Here is a 25,433-nt window from a genome sequence, read left to right as displayed (position 1 = left end):
GACTGTAGGACTGAATGAACAAAACATTGGGCTCCCACCCATAGTTCAGTTCAGTTCAGTCACTCAGTCATGTCTGACTCTTTGCAACCCCATGAACTACAGCACACCAGGCCTCCCTGTCTATCACCAACTCCCAGAGTCCACCCAAACCCATGTCCATTGAGTCGGTGATGCCATCCAACCACCTCATCCTCTGTCGTCCCCTTCTCCTCCTGCCCTCAATCTTTCCCAGCATCAGGGTCTTTTCCAGTGAGTCAGCTCTTCGCCTCAGGTGGCCAAAGTATTGGAGTTTCAGCTTCAACATCAGTCCTTCCAATGAACACCCAGGACTGATCTCCTTTAGGATGGACTGGTTGGATCTCCTTGCAGTCCAAGGGACTCTCAAGAGTCTTCTCCAACACCACAGTTCAAAAGCATCAATTCTTCGGTGCTCAGCTTTCTTTATAGTCCAACTCTCACATCCATACATGACTACTGGAAAAACCATAGCCTTGACTAGATGGACCTTTGTTGGCAAAGTAATGTCTCTGCTTTTTAATATGCTATCTAGGTTGGTCATGACTTTCCTTCCAAGGAGCAAGCGTCTTTTAATTTCATGGCTGCAGTGTCACCATCTGCAGTGATTTTGGAGCCCCCAAAAATAAAGTCAGCCACTGTTTCCACTGTTTCCCCATCTATTTGCCATGAAGTGATGGGACCAGATGCCATGATCTTAGTTTTCAGAATGTTGAACTTTAAGCCAACTTTTTCACTCTCTTCCTTCACTTTCATCAAGAGGCTCTTTAGTTCTTATTCACTTTCTCCCACCCATAAGTATGTAGCTATTTGTGTGACCATCTTACCAACTCAGCAATTTTCTTCCCTTCCACCCTAAATGAAGAAAGATCAAAATTTGTGGAGCTTATTACAAGATCATGTTGCTATTCTTTGATAATTTCCCTTTTAATGACTTTTGGCTTCAGTTACAAAAGGTGAGTAAGTTCTGGAGAACTGGTATACAGAAATGTGGCTCCAGTCGACAATTATGTACTGTGAAATTTCAATTTTCTATGAGAAGAGATCTTGGAAGTTCTCAACATTAAAAACACAAAAGGAAAATGGTTAAGGTGTGAAGTGACTGCTATGTTGATTGCCTTGGCTGTGGTGAGTATTTTCTATAGTCCATGGGGTCGCAGAGTCGGCCATGACTTGGCAACTGAGCGTATATGTGTATCAAGTCATAGGTTGTATCTTAAATAGTTACATTTTAAATTGTCATTTATACCTCAATAAAGCTGGAGGGAAAATGATATTAAAGAAAGCCTTAATGTATTCAAACATTTTTTATAAGTCAACTTGTAAGAATGGCAGAATGTTGATCATTTTCTATCAATGGGCATTATGAGGATTTATTATACTATCTTTTTTGATATTTCATTCATGTTTAAAATTTTCTGTTGCGAAAATGAAAACAGAGCTGAAATTTGTAACAACTACCTACTTTCTGGTGTTAGTTCTTTCTGAGATAATACAATCTACAATCTACATAACCAGACTTCACCCAATTTACAGTCCTCTTAAATCTCTTGCTGAAGCTGGAAGCCTAGTGACTTCTCTTATCAAGCTTCCCCAGACTATTCTCTCCAGTCCCTACAACTATCTCAGAACCCTAATTAGCATCTCCAAACTGTAAAATACACTCAGTCCCTTCAGCTTCTGCTGTCTTTTTTGCTTTTAACTAAGATCTTTTGAAACTTCTTAGCATGCTTTTCTGAACATTAATATGATATATAGAAGAGATATTAACATCCAGTATTGAATTGTATAGAGAAGACTCAACATGAAGCCAGGGGACCAGAGCTTTAGATGCTTCACTTATTACTTAAACTTTCTGACCTAGCCCATCTCAGGTCTAAAATGGGAAATTGCCACTCTTTATACTTCCTATAGGTTTATTGTAAGTCTCATAATTTGTGAATGCACTTTCTAAAACCTAAAGCAACATACAAATAAAAAGGTGTCCATTCACTGAAGACATGTTTAGTGAACACCTTCTAGCTACATGACCACAAGGCCAGGCATGGAGCTTACAAACACAGAGAAGATGTATTAAGGTCTATATCTGCATGTGTTTTCTGATCTTAAATGTTCAGTACTATAACTAAAAGACAATAATAACAAGTGTTGGAGAGGATGTCGAGAAATTGGAACTCTCATACATTGCTAGTGGGATTGTAAAGTGGTACAGCCACAAAGTTACCACATAATCCAGCAATTCTACTCCTAGGTAGATAAATGAAGCACATGTCCACATGAAAACTTACATATGAATGTCACAGTGGCGCTATTCATAAAAGGAAAAAATGAATTGGAGGCAGGGGGACCCAAGGATAAATCATCCAATAAATGGATAAATAAAACATGGTATTACAGGCTATGAAATATTATTTGGCATTTTATAAAATACTGATGCATGCTATAGCATGGATGAATGCTGAATACTTTAGGCTGAGTTAATGCAGCCAGCCATTGACTCCAGTGAGGATGATGAGACAGCATCTAAGGAGAGATTCAGTCTTCTTGGACTTGAAGATTCATTCCCAGACAAACCTCAGGGACATATGATGCAAATTTATAACTGTGTGAACTATAAATTATTAAATGATCTACAGTATCTCTGTCAAATAGTCACAGCATCAAGCATTAAATCTGCAGCAGGCATAAGAGCAGTACTAAAATGGTTCAGCTGAGATAGTGCTGGTCTTCAAGCATTTTTCTATCAAGACAAATGGGACAAAAGGGATTCACAATTTAAATACACTTCAGCGAGTATCCATAGTCTGAATATAGTGAAAATTTCATTGTCACTCCACCTTCCCATGATATATCCACCTCTGTAACCTCAGGAATGGGCATCTCATTCAAATCTAGCCAATAATAATGTGCTATGTCTGTGTCCAAAGAGTTTGGCCCAGAGATAAACTCAAGGCCCATGTCAGGCCAACTGGCTTTCTTCCTTGAGGATATTTTTGTTGTTGTTCTTTTTTGTTTTTGTTTTCTTTTGTTTTTCCTGGAGTCAGGGTAAAACCTCACTTTCCTTTCTGGTGAGGGAGTTATAAGGATATGACCCCTGACTGCTGTTAGCTATGTGCCCCATTTACATGGAGAGGCCCGAAAGAATAAAAGAGCTTCCCAGGTGGCCCTGATGTTAAATAACCCACCTGCCAATGCAGGAGACATAAAAGTAGGTTTGATCCCTGGGTCGAGCAGATCCCCTGCTCGAGGAGGAGGAAATGGCAACCCACTTCAGTACTCTTGCCTGAAGAATCCCATGGACAGAGGAGCCTGGCGGGCTACATCCATAGGGTCACAGAGTCAGACATGACTGAAGTGACTTAGCATGCACACACACGCCTAAAAGAATAAAACAGGTACCCAGAGTAAAGTCAATAGCTATTTATTAAACATCTACCATGTGGCAAGACTGATCCAGAAGCCAGGGACAAGATAAGTAAATAGGATGAGTGATGAAAAGGAGAGGCTTGGCATCTGGCCTCCAGGGCTCCTGAGACTAGCAGGATCCCTCCTTGGACGGTGTGACCTGCCAGGGCAGAAACTGTCACATTCCAGCTCCTATCCTCTGACATTCCTCCAGAATTAAGGCAGCTCACTGTTTTGGGAGCTCTCTGCTTGTCGAGCACGTTGGGACCATGTGCAAGACAAGCCAAAACCCCTGGATTCAACCCTCAACCACCGCTCAATGGGAAGTTGGTGGATAAATACCCCAGTGCCTTGCCTGTCAGTTGAAGCAATTCTCTCCCCCATGGTGGCCCAGCAAGAAGGAGTCCAGTAGCTCAAGCTGTAACTTGCTTGTTAACACACTCTTTATTGACTTCCTTCCCTTCTGTATATCACTTTTCCACTCCCTAAATGTGTTTTCCTGGGATCACTCCCAAAATAAACTGCTGCTGCTAAGTCGCTTCAGTCATGTCTGTCTCTGTGCGACCCCATAGACGGCAGCCCATCAGGCTCCCCCGTCCCTGGGATTCTCCAGGCAAGAACACTGGAGTGGGTTGCCATTTCCTTCTCCAATGCATGAAAGTGAAAAGTGAAAGTGAAGTCACCAGTCATGTCTGACTCTTCGTGACCCCACGGACTGCAGCCTACCAGGCTCCTCTGTCCATGGCATTTTGCAGGCAAGAGTACTGGAGTGGGGTGCCATTGCCTTCTCCTCCCAAAATAAACTACTTCCACTCAAATCCTTGTCTCAGGGTCTGCTACTGGGGAACCCAAACTAAGACACCTACCAGAACCATCCATCTAATTACGAAGAAATGTATTCACTCCCTTGCACCCATAGAAGTCCTAACTAATAATACTGTAAACCCTGGGTTGTCTAATACAGTTGAGGACTTCAAATGCATCTGGTCAAAATTGAGGTGTGCTGTGTGTATACAATACACAATGGATCTCAAAGACAGTATAAAAATATTTTTCTCTCATTAATGATTTGTCACATTGATTACATGTTGAAATGATATTATTGTGAATATACTGGTTTAAAAATATCTTTCTGATATCCATTTCATTTGCTCCTTTTTACTTTTTAACATGACTACTACAAAAATTTTAAGTTATACTTGTAGTTCATGTCATATTTCTGTGGATGCAAGATAAGGCAGTAGCTTTGGATAAGAAGCAAATGAGAAAGGGCAGTTGACCTTTGGCCCAAAGCTGGTGGTTTTGGTCAGAAAGCCTGAGGTGCCACCTCTTCAAATGAACTGGTCTGCAAGGGTACATTTAACCCCATGTTGTGTATCCATGCAAAGTTCAGAATTAAACTATAAGGTACAACTTGTTTGTATCCTGTGAGAAATGCCACTTTGTAAACAAAGACCAAATTCTGGACCAAACGTTTTCTCCCTTTTACCAAGTGGTGAGTATGTGTGTGTCACTTATCATTCTTCAATGTGCAGGTGACTCGAGTCTTTACTCTTTAAACAAACAGCCAGACGATTTCTAATACATATCTGTATGTCCTATAGGACTGCAACTTTTCCTCGGCTACCATCAAATCACTATTCTTATTTCAAGTGTAGACTTTCATCCAGCAACTGACTATCAAGCATTGCCATCCATCTCTGCCTATCAGTCAACTTGTTCAGTTTCCACAGAACAACCATCTCTGTATTGTGATGGCACTTCTTTGTAGATCCATTTGTATGTTTTATTACTTCCCTGAATTGTTCAAATAAATGGAAGATGAAAAAAATGAATAAGTTAATATTAAAAATAAAGTAATTAATGTAAACATGGAGAAAGCATGAAGTTAAAGAAAGGAGGTACCTATTCAGTCTGGTTTGCATGCATATTAGAAGCAATGGTTCATTACATGTTTAACTTTGAAGGAAGAGAAACAAATTTTTTAAGCCTGTAAAATGCATATAGCAGGTTTATTCATAATTACCAAAACTTGAAAGCAACCAAGATGTCCTTCAATAGGTGAATGGATAATTAACCTAGTTCATTCAGACAATGGAGAATTATTCAACACTAAAAAAAAAAAAAAAGTGCTACCAACCCATGAAACAACATGGAAGAATCATAAGTGCTCATTACTAAGTGAACGTAGTCAGTCTGAAAAGGCTACACGCTGTATAATGCTAACTATATGACAAAAAGGCAAACTATGGAGACAGTAAAATGATCAGGGGTTGCCAGAGAGTGGAGATGGGAGTAAGGGATGAACAGGTGGAGCACAGAGGATTTTTAGCACAATGGAAATACTCTGTATGATATATGATAATGGAAATGTCATACATTTGTCTAAACTCAGAATGCACACCAGGAGTGAATCCTAATGTAAACTATGGACTGTGGGTGACTATGATGTGTCAGTCTAGATCCATCAGTTGTAGCAAATGTATCATCTGGTGAGGGATGTTGGTAGTGGGGAAGCCATGGAGTGTGAGGACAGAGGGTATATGAGAAACTTCTGCAATTGCCGCCCCCAAAAGTAAAAAAGTCAATGACATACTGATAAGATATTGATGAAGATTATATCCAAATGGTGAAATGTTATAACAGAAGAAAAGGAGGGGTGTTGTGTTTTTTTTTTAAGTTATAGACTGAGATTCCATAGTACTAGTATGCAGGTCAGGAAGCAACAGTTAGAACAGGACATGGAACAACAGACTGGTTCCAAATAGGAAAAGGAGTACATCAAGGCTGTATATTGTCACCCTGCTTATTTAACTTATATGCAGAGTACATCATGAGAAATGCTGGGCTGGAGGAAGCACAAGCTGGAAGCAAGATTGCTGGGAGAAATATCAATAACCTCAGATATGCAGATGACACCACCCTTATGGCAGAAAGTGAAGAGGAACTAAAAGGCCTCTTGATGAAAGTGAAAGAGGAGAGTGAAAAAGCTGGCCTAAAGCTCAACATTCAGAAAACTAAGATCATGGCATCTGGTCCCATCACTTCACGGCAAATAGATGGGGAAACAGTGGAAACAGTGACTGACTTTATTTTTCTGGGCTCCAAAATCACTGCAGGTGGTGACTGCAGCCATGAAATTAAAAGATGCTTAATCCTTGGCAGGAAAGTTATGACCAACTTAGACAGCATATTAAAAAGCAGAGACATTACTTTGCCAACAAAGGTCCATCTAGTCAAGGCTATGGTTTTTCCAGGGGTCATGTATGGCCAGTGACTGACTTTATTTTTCTGGGCTCCAAAATCACTGCAGGTGGTGACTGCAGCCATGAAATTAAAAGATGCTTAATCCTTGGCAGGAAAGTTATGACCAACTTAGACAGCATATTAAAAAGCAGAGACATTACTTTGCCAACAAAGGTCCATCTAGTCAAGGCTATGGTTTTTCCAGGGGTCATGTATGGATGTGAGAGTTGGACTACAAAGAAAGCTGAGTGCAGAAGAATTGATGCTTTTGAACTGTGGTGTTGGAGAAGACTCTTGAGAGTCCCTTGGACTGCAAGGAGATCAGCCCTGGGTGTTCATTGGAAGGACTGATGTTGAAGCTGAAACTTTGGCCACCTGATGAGAAGAGCTGACTCATTGGAAAAGACCCTGATGCTGGGAAAGATTGAGGGCAGGAGGAGAAGGGGACGACAGAGGATGAGGTGGCTGGATGGCATCACTGACTCAATGGACACAGGTTTGGGTGGACTCTGGGAGTTAGTGATGGACAGGGAGGCCTGGCGTGCTGCGGTTCATGGGGTGCAAAGAGTCGGACATGACTGAGTGACTGAACTGAACTGAACCGTCTGGGAGCCCCAGGCTCACACTAGATCCAGGAGCCAATAGCATCAGGGCATTTTCCCCTTCAGACACCCACACCCTACTGACCTGAGCCCCCGGGAAACACCCCTAAACTGTCACTCTAAACCGAGTGATTTAGACTTAAGACTTGGTGACTGGCCAGGGGAAAGAAGCCTTGAAAGGGAAATAATACATTTACAATGGAGAAAGCTGAGATCAAGTTAACATCACCAATGTTGAAACATTATCTACATCATGTATCTCCTCATATGATGTTAGCTGGACTGCTTACAGAGTGCCCAGATTAAACACTGATTCTGGATGAGCCTGGAGTAAAAGCAGGGCTTCTCTGCTCACTAGGACTGTATTTCCAGGAAAGAAATACTCATCACCTGGCTTGAGTGGTGGAGGTGGAGCTGAGCTGAACAGAAGGGACTGCAGAGACCAGGAGACGAACTCACCAGTATCTGGGTAGATAGACCCACCATGATGACCCAGTCCTCAATCCTCTCTCTGCTTCCCTCCTTCAACATTCCACCTGCCTTGAAAAAAGAATCTGGTGTTGTGTGTGTTGGCAAATACTCACAGTCAAATGGCACGTGGAATGTAAAGTCCATTTTCACTCCTTTGAGTCTGCAAGGGTGTTTCTGGATGATCAGTGTTTGACTCAGTGGATTTGTGGATTCTGTAGATTGCCCCCAGCCCTGCCCGAATTGTGAATGGGCATCATCCAACCTGTTAAGGGCCTGACTAGAAGCAGGGCAGAAGACAGAGAATTCCCTCTTTTTTTTTCTCCCTCACCGCTGGAACTGACCTCCAATCTCATCTTCTCCTGTCCTTGAAGTGGAATGTACACCACTGACTCCCTGGGTTCTCAGGACATCGGACTTGAACTAAATTACGCCATTGGCTGCCCTGGTCTCCATGGAGACTGTGGGATTTCTTACATAATCAGTAAGCCACTTACTCCTTTGTGTGTGTGTGTATGTGTGTGTGTACACATATATACATACAAGTAGGTAAATGTTCACGGAAAAATGAAGATGGGAGAGCTTGGACTGGGAAGTTTTTCATCTCGTTTGATCCCAGCGTCTGCATTTCCCGCTACTACTCTGCATTGCCTTCACGTTCTCAGCCTTCACTCACTTCCCCGGGTTTGTTATTCTGTCTATATCCCTTGTCAGGGTCGCCAGCTCTCCATGGGATGCAAGCCTGCAGAGCAGCCTGCGCAGCAGCAGCCATAGCGTCTTACTGGTGCATGGCGCCATCTCGTGGCCAAACTAGACAACTGTCGGGGTCAATTTGACACTGTACTGTAGTTGGGCCACTTACTGAGGTGATGTGGCTTAAAGGGTAAATCGTCTGCCTGGTGGCTTAAAGGGTAAAGCATCTGCCTGCAATGCAGGAAGACCCGGGTTTGATCCCTGGGAAAGGAAATGGCAACCCACTCCAGTACTCTACCTGGGAAACCCCATAGACGGAGGAGCCTACATGGCCACAGTCCATGGGGTCACAAAGAGTCGGACACAACTGAGCGACGACATGACAGAGGTGAAAATAGAGCTCTAGATTTTTTTTTTCTCTTCTCTTCTTTACTTTTCTTTAGACAGTAAGTCACATATACTCAAAGAAATTCGTGTTCCTATCTTAATCATCTCCCGGCAGGAGCAAGAAATGCACGTGCAGATAGAAATGGAAAAGGGGAGTATATCACAGGAGCAAGAGGGGTTGCGAGGAGCATTTTACTATGAATGCAGTACTGATGCCTCTTTTTCCAGTGTGATTCAAAGGGAGAAGTACAAGTGTGCAGCCAAAAAAGAAAAAAAGGTAAGAACAAATTAAAAAGAAGAAAAAAGAGATTTCGTTGAAGGGAGGTGGAAATCTGTGAACTCTTCCAGGCTCATAAATTTTATTATATCATAAATACCTCCCTCCTAATTTGGTATGAAGATTATGACATAAGACATGTAGAGCACAGAGAAAAGTGCTAAATAAATGTCATCTATTGTTATTTTTATTCCCAGAAAGAGGAGGCTACTGAGAGCAGTGTGACAAACACTTTTGGTTTTTTGCTCAGATGGTCCAGATTTTAACACTGAATGTCCTGTTTGCTGTGGATCCACTCATCCCCAGGGACACAAATAGTTCCAGGTTTTCAGCTTTTATTGGAGTTGAGGAGGATGGAAGAAAGTGACTGAATGTCTATTTTCCACAATCAAACGATAATCTCCTGTCAGAAGCCCAGCAGTTCCTATTTCTACTTTATCTTCTCCTCACATTGCCACCTGCCTGCAAAAACGAAAGAAATTCTTGTCCTCGGAAACAAGTCAGCATATTGCACTGCAGAGGGCAGCCTGAAGCCAGACTTGGTGTTCTCTGCACCACTCAGCAGCTACCAGCAGAGGGCACACTCCTACCCAGCTCACTGTACTCCCAGCTCCCCTCCCCTGACCCACCTAGAGTTTCTGCCTCCCAGGAAACCTTAGTCCATTCATTGCTCTTCCAAGCTAGGCTGTATTCATCCTTTTTCCTCTGCCTCCTTCTCCCTCCTTCCTGCCTCTCTATCTTCCTGTCTTTCATTTCCATGAGTAAAGTTGCAATGAATGTGAGCTCACAATTACAAATCACAAAGCATCTGTTTTAACAAACCACCATGAGTAAGAGAGTCAAACTTTTAGAAGTTTTAGGGAAAAACTAAAACCAATCCAACCTGCAAAAACCACAGAAATGAGAATAATGAGATACAAATAAGATAAGAGATATAATGAGATACAAATAAAATAAGCCTCTTTAGGGACTTCCTGGACGGCTCAGTGGTAAAGAATCCACTGCCAGGGCAGGAGACATTGGTTTGATCTCTGATCCAGGAAGATCCCACATGCCTCAGGACAACTAAGTCTGTGCACAACTACTGAGCCCGTGGTCTAGATCCTGGGAGCCACAACTTCTGACCCAGGGCTGAAGCTACTGAGCCCTCTCACCCGAGAGTCTGTGCTCTAAAACAAGAACAGCCACCGCAATGAGAAGCTCATGCACCAGAACTGGAGAGGAGCCCCCATTCACCCCAACAAGAGAAAAACCCATGCTGCAACAAAGACTTAGCACAGCCTAAAATAAATAAAAATAAACGACAAACATCTCTAATACTAACAGATAAAACGTGGCTTCTGAATTTTGACTAAAGAACAAGAGGTTAGAAAAAAAGAAATAGGCAGATTTGATGAATAAAATGGAAATTCTAGAACTTTTTTTTTTAAGAGTTTTACATAGCCAAAGATAAATTTTTTAAAATCAGAACATATGTCTGAAAAAAAATTCCCAGAATGCAGCATGGAGCAATAAAGAGGTAAAAAATGTTAAAGGGAGTTTGAGATATAGAACAAAGTAAAAAATACATCTTATCAGAGTCACAGAAGGAGATAAAGGATAAGGGCAGAGGTGATTCCTAGAGAGAGGAAAGACTAATGGTTCTCCAGAACTGATGAAAGAGCATCAGCTTCAAGATCAGTAAATCCTAAAGATTTAAAAAAGAAAAATCCACACTTAGAAAACTAGTGAAACTGCCAAAACCAAAGAAACAATCTTAAAACCAGCCAAACACAGATTAATCTACACAGAAATGACAAATCAGGCTCTCAGTTTCTCAAAAACTACGGAAGCCAACTAAAAATGAGTTGTATCTTCAAAGTACTGATTCAAAATGATGGTATAACCCAGTAAAATTCATCTAATGAAATACTATATTCTGCTCTCATAATTTATGAACTATAGCTACATTCTGGAACACAGATAAATTGCACAAATACAGTGTGTGGGGGGAAAAAATAGGTTACAGAAGAAACCTACACAATGATTCCATTTATGTAAGACTCAGAAACACACAAAACTAAGCAATGGGTCAAGTAAGCCTTCACTGTTACTGTGTAATTTGTACTTTGTAATATCTGGTCATTCCATGGTTCGTTAAGCTTCAGACTAACAGAAAATTAAGCATTAACTACGGAGCTAGGGGGAAAAAAATCTGCGAACTCAAAACCTTTAGAATTGGTCTACAAAGTTTTAGTAAATACCCATGTAGAAAGATCGTCTTTGGCTACTTCTAAAATGCCACCGGTAAATCAGACTGTATCCTAAATTCCGGTCCTTCCTCAGCCCATCCGAGCATGAAGTGCTGTAACCTACCCGCATTAACTCGGTGCAACGCTGGTCCACGCGGGTCGTGCCCGCTGCATGCCTAGACCACGGCTGCCATCTGTCTGGACAGTGTCCCCGGAGACGCCTGAGCGACATGTCCAGGGCTCAGATCTCGGCTCTGGTGTTCGGCGTCGGGGGCTTTGGCGCTCTTGTCGCGGCCACCGCGTCCAATGAGTGGAAAGTAACCACCAGAGCATCCTCGGTGATAACGGCCACTTGGGTTTACCAGGGGCTCTGGATGAACTGCGCAGGTAACGCGTTGGGTTCTTTCCACTGCCGACCGCACTTTACTATCTTCAAAGTAGAAGGTAAATATAATAGCTTTGTTTGGGGTGGAAGCAAAATGTCGCTTTTCCCTTCAAGGCGCTCAAGTGTCTGTGTACAGTCTGCTGTTAGCTGGGTGCTTAATCCAAGTGCCAAGATTTGCCTAAGATGGATGATGTGTGTGAGTGTTGGCTGAGAGAATTAAATCATGCCTTTTATATGGCAAAGGAAAATTAAGAATAACTTTATGGATATGGTGAAAGTCACTCAGTCGTGTCCCGTTTTTTGTGACCCCCATGGACCATACAGTCCATGGGATTCTCCAGGCCAGAATATTGGAGTGGGTAACTGTTCTCTTCTCCAGGGGATCTTCCCAACCCAGGGATCAAACTCAGGTCTCCTGCCTTGAAGGCAGATTCTCTACTGTCTGAGCCACCAGGAAAGCCAAACGGTTTTGTTAGAAATACCTAATGTGAATAATAGATGCCAAGGGAAGGGGCGAAGTGACTGACTTGTTTTAAAACTTGTTTCAATTTGCCTGTGTCATGGAGAACTCCATATATACACATATAGGACACACACGCCACCAGAAACCATATGTTATAATGTTTTGTTTTTTTTACCTCACCACCTGGCATGTGGAGAGCTTAGTTCCCCCATCCAGGGATCCAACTTTTGCCCCTGGCAGTAGAAGCAGAGTCTTAACCACTGGACCACCCGGGAAGTCCTGATCCTATGTTATCTGAAATCCCTGTATTTCCTGAGGCCATTCTAACATGAAATCCATACACACATGTGTATATATTCATATATATGTGTATGTATAATATATATTCACAGTGATATGAACATATGAGAAGACATATAGTATTGAGAGAGTAAGAGTTTTTAGAGGGGTTTCCATATTTTTAAAGAACTATGTTCAGTGATAAAATAGCAGGACAAGAAATTTTTGAAAGTAGCTAAGGGAAATAAAATGCCCATGAAGTATTTGTCAGTAGGATTTATCAAAAATATGTACGTAGATGAGCTTTCAACTTTATGCGTATTAGAAACTATTGCAAGGGGTTCCTTGCAACATACTGCAAGTATATGTATCCTAAAGAGGGAAAAAATTTAAAGCTTTTTCAGTATAGTCTACAAGAATATCAAATCATTATGTAGTACACCTGAAATTAATATGATATTTAAATCAACTATACTTCAAAGAAAGATATTTTCATACCTTGGAATACCTCCAGGGCAACAATTATTGGCTACGTGCTTGTATTATGGAATTACTATCTGCATCTGTTTTCTGCCTATTAGGTATGTTTACAAATCAGTCACAAGTTGTGGGTTTATTATACTAAAAATTGCCCCCAGTAATTTATAATACATAGAGTTTTCACAATCAAATGGCAAAACTGAACCTTGACCCCAGTAGAGAAAATGAAATAAAATTTTAACCAGGAAGTTACTAAAGCATAATATTTTAAGGGGTTTTTGTGTCAAGTATTCATGTCATTAGTCCACAACGTGTGCCAAGGGATAAAGAGAGGATATTTAGTTAAATCCAGGAGATTCTAATGACAATCAAGGGAGCAGTTCAAGCTTGGACACAGGCCTCCAAATAACATGGGCTTTCCTAAGCCCTCATTAGAGGAATCAATGCTCATCTCTCTTCAGTCCCGACTTCTAAACTTATCTTGGGATATTTCAAAATTGTTCCTTCTACTGTGGAAGGTTTCCCCAGATGCAGGGAAAACTGTTAAAGGAGAGTGTTGTGGGGGACGAGGTTGTCATTCCACAGACCTCTTGGCCCACTTCCACCTCGGGCAGCAAGTAGAAGATATCTCATGTGGGTAAGAGTATCTCTTTGTTCTTTCTGGGTTCGTTCTTTATATATATACATATATATATGTGTGTGTGTTCTGCGGCATTGTGCGTTAGTCGCTCCAGTCATGTCTGACACTTTGCGACCCCACGGACTGTAGCCCACCAGGCTCCTCTGTCCATGAGGATTCTCCAGGCAAGAATACTGGAGTGGGTAGCCATTCCCTTCTCCAGCAGATCTTCCTGACCCAGGAATTGAACCAGGGTCTCCTGCATTGCAGATGGATTCTTTACCAGCTGAGCTGGTATATATTTATGGTCTTCTATCTTTCATTCTCTATTCCTTAATGAAACCTCGTTATTGTGAAATATAGGCAATCAACCTTAGCTCCAAAGTGGGCTAAAGAACCATTGTTACCTTTTATAATGACTTCAAAAGCTACTTCCCTAAATGTATCTTAGAAAATGTGGAGTTAGAAATTTTGTTTCTAAATATTGTTGATGGTGATCCAAACAATCTTCTACCCTTAAACTTCATCCTCTTCACTTTGCTTCTCAATAGAAATATATCGTGTTCTGTTCTATATCTGCTGTATAAGCTGCGCACGAGAGGTAATTTGGAAAACCTTGCTCACCTCCAATGCTTCAATTAGAATTTGTAAAATTCATTTAACACAATCTTTCTACTTTATTCATCCTGAATCAAAATCTTTATCAAAGATACAGGTTACTATTGAGATGTATGTTCAACATCAGGAACATTGATTCATATTCTCAAGAAAATGGACACACAAACTTAGATTTCCTCATTCACACAGTCATTGCTGATGATGCTGATTACTTTTCTTTTATTCTTATTTGAAAGCATAACACTGAGGTGTTTGGAAAACTTTCTATGCCAATAAGCTCTTAAATGTCACAATAATTTCAAATTGAGTAAAAAAACTCAGAAGCCAAAGAGGAATGAAAATGGTCATATCGTGTTTTAAAATAATAAATTGATTTAAGCCTATACTGTCAATTTGAGACAAATCTTAGGCCAGATTAAGCCTCCTCTAAGAAAGAAAAAAGAGAAAATCTTTTTAAGCTGCCAGATTTTTTCCTTGCTCTTTACATAACTTCATTGTCAAAGTCATACCTTCTTGTTGCTAACCCTCTTAGATGACCCAATATAGCTACAGATTTTTAGGAACGCATTTAGATTAATAATGATGACATCCTTAAAAGATTGATGTAAACCAGCATATCTTTGGACAAGAGGCATTTCCAGTTGTGAAAAATATAAGCCCCCTTCTACTATAGTTATAAGGAATCAATTTTAGGAGCTTACCATAGTTGTTAAGTCACTAAGTCGTGTCCAACTCTTTGTGACCCCATGAACTGCAGCACATCAGGCTTCCCTGTCCACCATCTCCTGGAGTTTGCTCAAAGTCATGTCCTTTGTGTCAATGACACCATCCAACCATTTTATCCTCTGTCGCCCCCTTCTCCTCCTGAACGCGATCTTTCCCAGCATTAGGGTCTTTTCCAACGAATCAGATCCTCACATCGAGTGACCAGAGTATTAGAGCTTCTGCTTCAGATCGTAGAAACACTTGTATTTCAGTCCTCACTGTGGCCTGAAAGCTTCTTGACTCAATTTCAAAGCACTGCATTGTCTTTAGATGCAATATCCACTCTAGGCTGTGTCTCTTGTTTTGTCATGTTTGGTTTTTCTTACCTGTGAAATGGTGATGAAACGAGAGAACATAGACAAAGCGCCTTGTACAGTGCCTGGCAGAGAGCCGTGCACCATGAAGGGTGGCAATCATTCCTATGAATACAGATTTCGATGCCAGGAGAGCTCACATCTCAGTGGTAGGAAGGTGACAGTTTCTTCTGCTCCATCTATTTGTTTCTAGCCAGGACAGTAGTAGCTGCTATCTGGGATCCAAAACCAAATAGGAGGCCTCTGATCCCTTGTCGCACACCCTATGTCATATTTATAACAAAGTGAAGGCTATTGTGTTCATTGGATTAAAGTTGATGCTTATCCTACAGGTTAGGACTCACTGCACATCATTAGCCAGGACCTTCTTTGTGTCGAAGTCAGTTTCTCACCACCGATGTGGACCTGTTCCTTCTGTCAATCACATATTGCATCTGCTGAAATGGGGAGAAAAGGCCCCCTTCGGGCTTCATGGTGGGAAATAGAGCCCCACCAGACCTAGGATGTGTGTGTATGGTCCTACCATTACCATGCTGTGCTCAGCTGTGTCTGACTCTTTGCAACCCTATTTACTGTAGGCCACCAGGCTCCTCTGTCCATGGGATATTCCAGGCAGGAATACTGGAGTGGGTTGTCATTTCCTTCTCCAAGGGATCTTCCCAACCCAGGGATGGAACCTGTGTCTCCTGAGCTTCTTGCATCTCAGGCAGATTCTTTACCTGCTGAGCCGTTGGGAAAGCTATTGGGAAAACCTATTTGTATTCTGGGTAGTCAAAAATAGACAAAGTTTCCTCAAATATTCCTGGTTCTGAGCACTAGCAAAAACTTTATGACAGACAGTTTAATTTACTGATTTGATTCACATTTGCATTTTACAAAGTGATTTCACATACATGATCATATTTATCCAAAAGATGGTACTCTGTAGTTCCCATTTTACAGAGTAACTGAGACTCACAGGAGAGCATATTTATAACTTTATATGGTTGTCTATAGAATATTTGGGGAAATATCCAGGGTTTGTACCAGCCTAAAACCTGCATTGAAGTCCCAGCTCTGCCACTAATTTTTTGTGTGACACGCATGCACAGATAAGTTACTTAAATTCATTGTTTCCCTTTCTCACTGAGAAGATGATGATATTAGTTACATACCAAAATTTGTGGGAAGATCAAGAAAAAGAATCCTCTGTGTGTGTGTATGCTCAGTTGTATCCAACCCTTTGCAGCCCCACAGACTGTAGCCCACCAGACTCTTCTGTCCATGGAATTCTCCAGGCAAGAATACTGGAGTGGGTTGCCATTTCCTTCTCCAGGGGATCTTCTCAACCCAGGGATCGAACCCATGTCTCTTACATCTCCTGCACTGGCATGTGAGTTCTGGGAAGCCCTATTGCATGAAATAGGCAAGTATGTATTTTTAAAAGTACCTGGAATTTGTTTTAATCAGGGATGGTAAGACACACAGACATGAAATGCCACTGAGGAGGAAGTTTTCATACTCACAGATCCCCAGAAGTAGGAGCCTGGTTCCCCACACAGGGCCAGGCTAGGAAGCACTAGAGTCAGTCAAGAGGCTGAGGAGTGAGAGGAAAACATAGGCAAGAGCTTTTATTGAGTTTTCTGGTACCCGCCCCGGGTTGATCACGATGGAGGAACATTGGCTTGACGTATGAAAGCTTGATCAAGGAGATTACTGGAGTGTGGGCTTTGGATTAGCTGCTTTGTCTCTGAAAGCGGCACGTGTATTTTATCTCTAAGAATCCACTGGCCTTGGTATCCCCCTCTCCTACCTGCTACAGCGATGCCCTGGATGCCAGAGCACCGAGAATGCAAAAAGCAAGAAAATACAGGGGCTTTCCTGATGGTCCAGTGGTTGAGATTCTGCCTTGCCAAGCAGGGGACGTGGGTTTGAGCTCTGATAAACAGCTAAGCCTGCCTGCACGCTCCGGCACTCGCGTGCCATAACTAGAGAGTCCGTGCATGGCAATGAAAGATGCACTAAGATCTCATGTGCTGCAGCTAAGACCCAACACAGCCTAATAAACAATTAAAAAAACAAGAAAATACAGTAAATACAGTATGGCTATAAAATCCTTTGGTGGTGTTTGCATAGATAGGTCAGGAAGGCAAGTGCTTTGCCATCCCCCCTCCCCTTTATGGCTTCTCATGCTTATCTGATTGTCAGTCTTTGTTTTCTTGTGGTGAATATTTTGTGTAGAAAAGGTTCAGGTGTATTTCTTGCCAGGTCCAGTGCTCCTCTGTTGCTCATTGCCCATATGAACCCAAGTGTGGCCAGCTGGCGCCGGTGAGTCTCTTCTGCTCTGATTCCCTGACTCACCCACAGACTAATTCGCATCCTCAAGCAGATGAACTCAAAGGGCATCTGAGCAAAGAGCATGCTGGGACTGGTAGCTTTAGAATCCACCGCTGTTATGCATTTTTAGACACTTGCAGAGCACTTCAGAAAGCAGTAATGCTCTTGAATAAAGCCAGTGCTGGGGTCCAGCCTCAGCAGGATCCAGGGGTACCCTCAGGATGAACGGCGTCGGCGAGAGAGAGACAGAGAGAGAGAGACCAGACTGGGGGTATGCAGCAGAGTCTGGCAAATCTTTATTTTTTACCATAGCTTTTATATTCTAAGTTAGTACATTTTTAAGGGGAAGATAGTTTAATATTACATCAGATTATCCTTCATGAAACCAGGGTGTTTTCTGCATACTTCTTGTGAAAGTCTTGTACATTATCTTCTGGCCTTGGGGCCTATTGACACTTTATGACCTAGGTGAATGCAAAGCTGTTTTCCGTAATCTATTCTTTGTTGAACACAAAGGTCAGTCCTTTTGCAGAAGTTATCAGTTAAATTTATCTAAAAGGTTTACCACACAAAGACTCTGCAGCTCCGGTGAGGCAGCCCCTGTTTAGCATTCCTAGTTAAAATTAACAATTCTAAACTCTTATTTTTCTAAATCTTTAACTATAACCACTTTTAGAGTAATATTTTTGTGTTCTCTAATAGGGCTTCCTCACCTCCCGAAAGGCTCTGTGCCTATTAGGGCCTTTGTGTGATCAGGTTCTTTATGCTGTTCATGACTAAGGTGTTGTGAGCAGTCATGTGCATTAGTACGCATTTGCCAAGCAGGCTAGAATGCCAGCAAAGGGGTCTAAATTGAAACACTCCTTTCATCCTGGATAATCTTAGAGGATACCACCGTCCGGGGGACATATTGATTAAAGTTCTAAGTTGATTCTGTTTGGAGAGAGATCGGGGAAGGCCTTCTACCTGTGTCACAGAAATTAGGGAGTAGTCTAATACAGCAAGCATCAGAAAGACAGATATCATCTTTAAGGTGAGCACCGGGGCAGCTTTTTGAAATCCGTGAAGTCCTGATCTGCCTTGCTTGTCAGGCCTTCTCCTCATGACCTTGTCATGGGTGGGATCTCGTGGGCTGGCTCCCGGCAAGCCAGGATAATTGAGCAGATTTCCAGGAGACAGCTGGTCTACAATTAACCTTGGACCAAATTTTTTTACACATTACAGGAAAAAACTGATGACCAAAATTAACAGTTTGGCAAATGGCCATGGCATCATATTACAACTACAAAAGGAATCCTCTGAGTAGTTAATTTGCTTATTCGCTAATGAGCTCCTTCCCATTCATTAGATTCCCAGGGCAGCATATGGAGACAAAGTGAGGACAGGACACAGGCCTATCCCCAGCGGATATACTGCTTAGAGATGATCATTTAGCAAGCGATTAGCCCAGGACGGTAAGTGCTGTCTGGGGTTAAGTTCAGGGCATAGGCAGACTTCCCAGAAAAGCTATTGCTTGAACTGACTTGAAAGATGGGTAGAAGTTGGCCCAGAGAAAGGAAGGGAGGGCATTTCAGGTCAGGGGAATTATCCAGCCCTACAATTTATTAACTGTGTGACTCCAGGCAAAAATGCTTAAAGTATGAGCTCCCCTGTCTGTAAAATGGAAGTAATATTATTACTACTATTTAATTAATTAAATATAATTAATATTATTATTAATTAGTAATATTATCTACTTTAGAGGGCCATGGTGAGGAGGAAGTGAATTGATTTGTGCAGAGAACCCAGAGCAGGGCCTGAAGCATCTACAAGCAAAGACCTCAAGGCAGGAGGAGCCAAATGCATCAGGGACCATCAAGCACATGGGAAAGGCTGACACGTGGACATGCAGGAGAAGGTTCAGATGGGGTGCAGGTACAGAGAGAAGGGAACTTGTGAAGAGACCTTTAAGCTTCATTAGGGGATTTAAACTTTGTCTTAGAGGAGCTGGAAAACCATTGAAACATTCTGAGCAGAGAATTTCTGAAGGGACTTGCATTTCAGAAAGATCCTGCAGTATTTCATGTGAGAACCTGAACCAAGAGGGCAGCATTGGGAACCAACAAGGAGGGTGCTTAGAGGTAGAGCTCATAACACCAACTAACTTGGTGACTCATGAGGGATGACGAGGTCATGGATACGCTGAGGTTCCTGCCCAGAGGCTTGTTGGCAGCCGAAGAAGAAGCTGGCTGCAGAGCAGGTCCCAAACTAAGTTCCATCCCTTCTCCCAGAACAGTGTTTTCCAGTACATACCAAGATCTCAAGCAATCAGATCCTCAACTTAATGTCTGGCTTTAAACATCAATTGGATAGAATGAAAGATAATAGTGGACTGAACTGAATTTTAAAAAATTGTGCTTTTTAGATGTTTAATAAAGAATAACAGAAAAAGGGGGCAGCCATAAGGATTAATGCAATCTGAAGTGCCATTAATAGTATAAGAATGTTCAAGTTAGAAGACATATTCTCCCCATATGCTCCCCATATTCTGCAGTCAAATTGCATAGGGCTGACTTGGGCACCATACTTTAAGGAACACAAATACAAACCATATTCATTGATTTGAGAGGAGGGTAACCAGGAGGATGGAAGGTCTTGAAATAAATTCACATGAGCAATTGTTTCACCTGGAAAAAGGTAAAAAAATATATGCTGGATGCAGGAGGGACTGAGGAATGGGAAGAAGATGAGTAGGACTGATGGGTAGATGATACTAGGGAATCAGATTCACAGGAGCTATGGAGAAATTTCTGAGTTGCCCAATGATGGAACAGGCTGTCCCACAAAGAACTGGTTAGAAGTATCCAGAGGAGGCTGCTATTGGTCCTCTGTTAAAAGGCGGTAGAAATAATTCCTGCATTGGCTGGAAATACAGACTGTGTGCATCCTCAGTCACTCAGTCATGTGCAGCTCTTTGCGTCCCTATGGACTGTAGCCCACAAGACTCCTCTGTCCATGGGATTTTTCAGGCAAGAATACTGGAGTGGGTTGCCATCTCTTCCTCCAGGGGATCTTCCCAACCCAGGGATTGAACCTGGGTCTCCTGCATTGCCAGGTGGATTCTTTACCACTGAGCCACTTAGGAAGCCCAGAAAGACAGACTAGGTAATCCCTCAGGTCAATTCCAGTTTGAGATCTGAGATTCTGTGACATCTAAGAAGAAAGAGAATATTTAAACATCAGTATTTCTGATTTGCGTATTGACTTATTTTTGGACAACTCATGAGCTCCATGCTGATTACTTTGGAACAAAATAATAAAAAGACCTGTCTGCCCTGGAAATTGTTCACAGTCCAGAAGGGAACATGAATTAAGGTAGTAAATGTTATAGTAATGTTATTATATTTAAATCAATATATTAAGGTATGTTAGAATTGATATAATAATCATGCAATTCTCTATCTTGAACTGATAACTTCAAAGGTCCTAAGCAAGCCCTAGGGGTGTGCCCCCTAACCCTTGCAGAGAAAGGAAGGACTCTTGCTAAATCCAGGCATAGAGTAAGACCTAGTGGCTGGGGGGAGGGGCAGATATAAGAGCACAAGTCTTGCCTTTAACTGGATTTCTTTGAATCAATATTTTTGCTTTATATGAACCAAACATAGTCCATGACTATAACAGCCAAAACAGTCACCTTGGTGGGAGACGCATTTTCTGCAGAACACAAATGTGACTCTCAGTCAGTGCAGGAAAATGAAGGCTATTTTCTCCCTGTCTGACCACAGGAGATGCTCTCATTCATTTACCAACAAACCTCCAGCCAGTCATGTCTGGGGATTTTCACCTGCTCTGCAGGACTCTTACAAATGTCCCCAGGGAAGCTGAGTCTCTACGGTGGGCGTCAGGACCCTTCCTCAGGCCTGCACCCTCGCTATGTGCTCTTTCCACTATGATCAGCCTTCCATTTTCTGGAACAAAACAATAAAACCTCTCTCCTGTTGAAACCTGAACCTCAGACCTCACATTTTGCTCTGCCAACTGATGTCTGGGCTCCAGACAGTACATCTGACTCATGACTGTCCTACCCACGAATTGCAAGCTGCCAGGCCACTCAGTCCTGACCCAATGCCAGCCCTCAACTGTGAGCTCCAGTCCCAGCTGGCTGGACTGCCTGCTGGTTTGCCCAGCGGATTCTCCTGCCCCAGGTTCTATTTCCTTACCAGAACAGGCTTCTCTCCTACCCTCTACCTTGGGAAGGACTATTCTCCAAAATGTGAGAATGTGGGTGGGAAGGAGTAAAGCAGGAATCACTTCCACGGTCCAGTTAACAAAGGGAATGCAGTGGGTGATGGTCTTGGTAGGAGATGGAGCCACAAAGAGAAGCCAACAGATGCTATTTAGAGAATTATCTAGAATTGATTTATGTCATCTGGGAAAATACCCATGTTATCCTAACTCATGGCATCTGGTCCCATCACTTCATGGCAACTAGACGGGGAAACAATGGAAAAAGTGACAGATTTTATTTTGGGGGGCTCCAAAATCACTGCAGATGGTGACTGCAGCCACGAAATTAAAAGATGCTTGCTTCTTGAAAGAAAAGCTATGACCAACCTAGACAGTATATTAGAAAGCAGAGACATTGCTTTACCAACAAAGGTCCGTCTAGTCAAAGCTATGGTTTTTCCAGTAGTTATGTATGGATGTGAGAGCTGGACTACAAAAAAAGCTGAGCAATGAAGAATGGATGCTTTTGTGTTTCTTTTTTTTTTTTTTCATGGATGCTTTTGAACTGTGGTGTTGGAGAAAACTCTTGAGAGTCCCTTGGACTGCAAAGAGATCCAACCAGTCCATCCTAAAGGAGATCAGTCCTGGGTGTTCACTGGAAGGATTGATGTTGAAGCTGAAACTCCAATAGTTTGGCCACCTCGTGCGAAGAACTGACTCATTGGAAGACGCTGATGCTGGGAAAGATTGAAGGCAGGAGGAGAAGGGGATGACAGAGGATGAGGTGGTTGGATGGCATCACCAATTCAATGGACATGAGTTTGAGTAAGCTCCATGAGTTGGTGATGGACAGGGAAGCCTGGCATGCTGCAGTCCATGGGGTCACAAAGAGTTGGACATGACTGAGCAACTGAACTGAACTGAACTATCCTAACTCCCTCTATTCCAGATTCAAGTCAGTACTGGAAGGGTTAGGAGACCATAGCGCCCTCCCCAGGGAACTTCTATTCCAATGCTGTCCTGTAAGGGCACCCAAAGGTTCTTAGGGAGCAGTAACTACCCTCTGCTTTATAGGGCTCTTTCTGCTTCTGCTTCCTGCTCCTTCATTAGTCTCTCGGGAGTGCTAGGGGTGGGAGACTATCATTGCCCAGGGTGGTGAGCCATCCAGCCTGTGCTCCAGTTACTCTAGAATCATAAGACAGACTCACACCAGAGTGCTCACACTATGTGGGCACAGGCATGCCCACAGACACAGCTGGTTCCACAGCTAACTACATGTCCATACAAACTCTCACCATGCAAACACTTCTACACATCACACACACACACACACACACACACGCAACTCACCATGTAGACATCTCACCCATATCCCACACCACAGTCAGCAGAGTCAAAAGACAGACTTAGAGACCAAGATTTTCACAGACAGAAATGTGGAACCAATGAATAGACATGACTGATCACCATTCATCCAGGCCATAGCAACAAATAATTCACGTAGATCTGGGGTCAGCACAGAAAAGCCATATTCCTGCCTCATCCTCAGATGCCTTCCTAGGCCTGGGCAGTGCCTAGAAATAACCTTCTATAACATCACCATCATCTTTTACCAGGTCCTACTTTAAATCATTTGATCTCCTTCCAGGCCTTCCAGCTTCCTAAGTATTCCCTTGGGGGAATTTGGTGTCTGGCAGATTGTAAATACACCATGACCATCAGTTTCCTTCCTTCTTCCTTCCAGAGAGCAGAACCTGAAACCTGACTTCCTGTTCAAATCCTAGGTTTACCATTATCAGCTGTGTGACTTTGGTCTAGTTACTTAACCTCTCGTGTTTCAGTTTCTTTCCCTGTAAAATGAGGATGATAATATCTCCCTTATGAAAAAATTAAATGAGCTAACAAATGAGTTTACTATTATTGTGGTGGTTGTTTTCTCAAACCAACAAATTAAGCCTTTAAGACTATTTTGAATCCTGATTTGGTCATCTCCCTGTTTAATATCAGGCTTCCCTGGTGGCTCAGCTGATAGAGAATCTGCCTGCAGTGCAGAAGACCTGGGTTCGATCCCTGGGTTGGGAAGATCCCTTGGAGACAGAAACAGCTACCCACTCCAGCATTCTGGCCTGGAGAATTCCACGGACTGTATAGTCCATGGGGGTCCCAAAGAGTCAGACACGACTGAGCGGCTTTCACTTTCACAGTTTAATATCATATAAAAGCCTCCTGCATACTCCATGTGGTCTCTGTGGAGCTCCTCCTCTAGAGGTAAAGACATCTTCCACCCAGTTCCACACTCACCCCTGGATTTCCAAATCCAAGAGGATGCAGCATACTTTCTCCTCCTCGTTTTTCCCAAACTGCTGATCGCACACCTTAGTGGTGGTGGTTTAGTCGCTAAGTCATGTCCGACTCTTGTGACCCCATGGAATACAGCCCACCAGGGTCCTCTGAGCCCCCACCTTGTCAATGCCAAACCCTGCAGAATCTGCCTGCCGCCCTCCCGTTGCCCCTGCAGGAAGGTCTGCTTGTCTGGGGCTCAGCCTGTGGTTCACCTGAGCTCAGCCTCCCCGCTCGCCCGCTGCACTAGATTGAGAAAGACTTTCCGCTCTTCGACTTGCTATCCGGTGCTGCCAGTTCATGCTTGCAAAACAGAGCTTCTTCCAGTTTAATTCTGAGAGCTTCTTGCCTTACTAACAGCTCTAAAACCACCTCTTTAGTAATCTATTCTAGAATCGATCTGGGGTTTGCTATCAAGCACACCAATGGCCATTTCTGAAATGTACCCTTTTGAAATTTGGGGCATTTCTTTGGCCTTTGCCCTTCTCCCTGGCCATTGCCTTCATTCTAAGATCATACCTGGTCCTTTCATCCAAATATTAATGTTATGAAAAATCTCAGGCACCATTCACAATGTTTCCTTAAGGCCATAGAAAACAGCTTATATTTGAAAGGTGTAGCTGAGAAATCAGAAAGTGATTTTCTATTAAAAAAAAAAAAAAAGAAAACCAGCTCTGATTATTCTGATTATTCGAGTATACTCACTCTCTGAGAACTTTCTATCCTCTGAGTGGTTGTGGGCTGAGTCCTTCTCTTGGTAATTAGTGACTCTGAGATATGGATGTGGCTGTTGGTCTTGACCACAAATCATCCAGCCATGTGTGAACACCGTCAGCAGAAAAAAGAGCTTCCCAGCTCCTCATCTGCTGGATTCTGAAGAGGGGCTGGACTGTGAGGCCCTTTCTGTGAGGGTTACTTTCTGCAGGTTACAAGCAACTGGGTAAAAAAAGTGCAGGGTAAACATAAATGCCTTTAACTGCAAGCAGACCAAATAACAAGCCGTCACCTCCCCGAGATAGCCCGGTACCACTCGGGTTAACTGTGTTACAAAACATGTTTGAGGACGATTTCTCTAGAAACGGTGGTTCTTTCACAGGTCTTACTTTAACTCAAATGGTTGAGATGAGGAGGGGAAATCAGTAAGCTATTTCCTTCCTGAATTTTTTCTTGTCAGGATTTTCTCATTACTCTGTTGCCTGGCCACATACCACCCCCACAACTGAACTGTGCTTTCTTAGCTTCTGAAAAAACATTTATAGCTATCTTTAGTAACTTAATTGAGAGGTCTTCTCTTCCTATTTACAAATCTTGATTCTTCCCTTAA

The 25,433-nt window shown here is 42.6% G+C and overlaps 1 protein-coding gene across 1 annotated transcript in view; it reads left to right on the top strand.

The window, feature by feature from the left end:
• The first annotated feature begins 11,316 nt into the window (after window positions 1-11,316).
• The window catches only part of CLDN10 (claudin 10), a 91,831-nt gene continuing 77,714 nt past the window's right edge, over window positions 11,317-25,433 (top strand). Inside the window, exon 1 of the mRNA XM_043477742.1 lies at window positions 11,317-11,768. Within this exon, the coding sequence (XP_043333677.1) occupies window positions 11,555-11,768 (214 nt within the window). The 5' untranslated portion in view covers window positions 11,317-11,554. The remainder of the gene's footprint in view (window positions 11,769-25,433) is intronic.

The sequence above is a fragment of the Cervus canadensis genome, chromosome 9, assembly GCF_019320065.1.
Source record: "Cervus canadensis isolate Bull #8, Minnesota chromosome 9, ASM1932006v1, whole genome shotgun sequence".
Lineage (NCBI taxonomy): Eukaryota > Metazoa > Chordata > Mammalia > Artiodactyla > Cervidae > Cervus > Cervus canadensis.
This window is presented reverse-complemented; position numbering and strand designations above follow the sequence as displayed.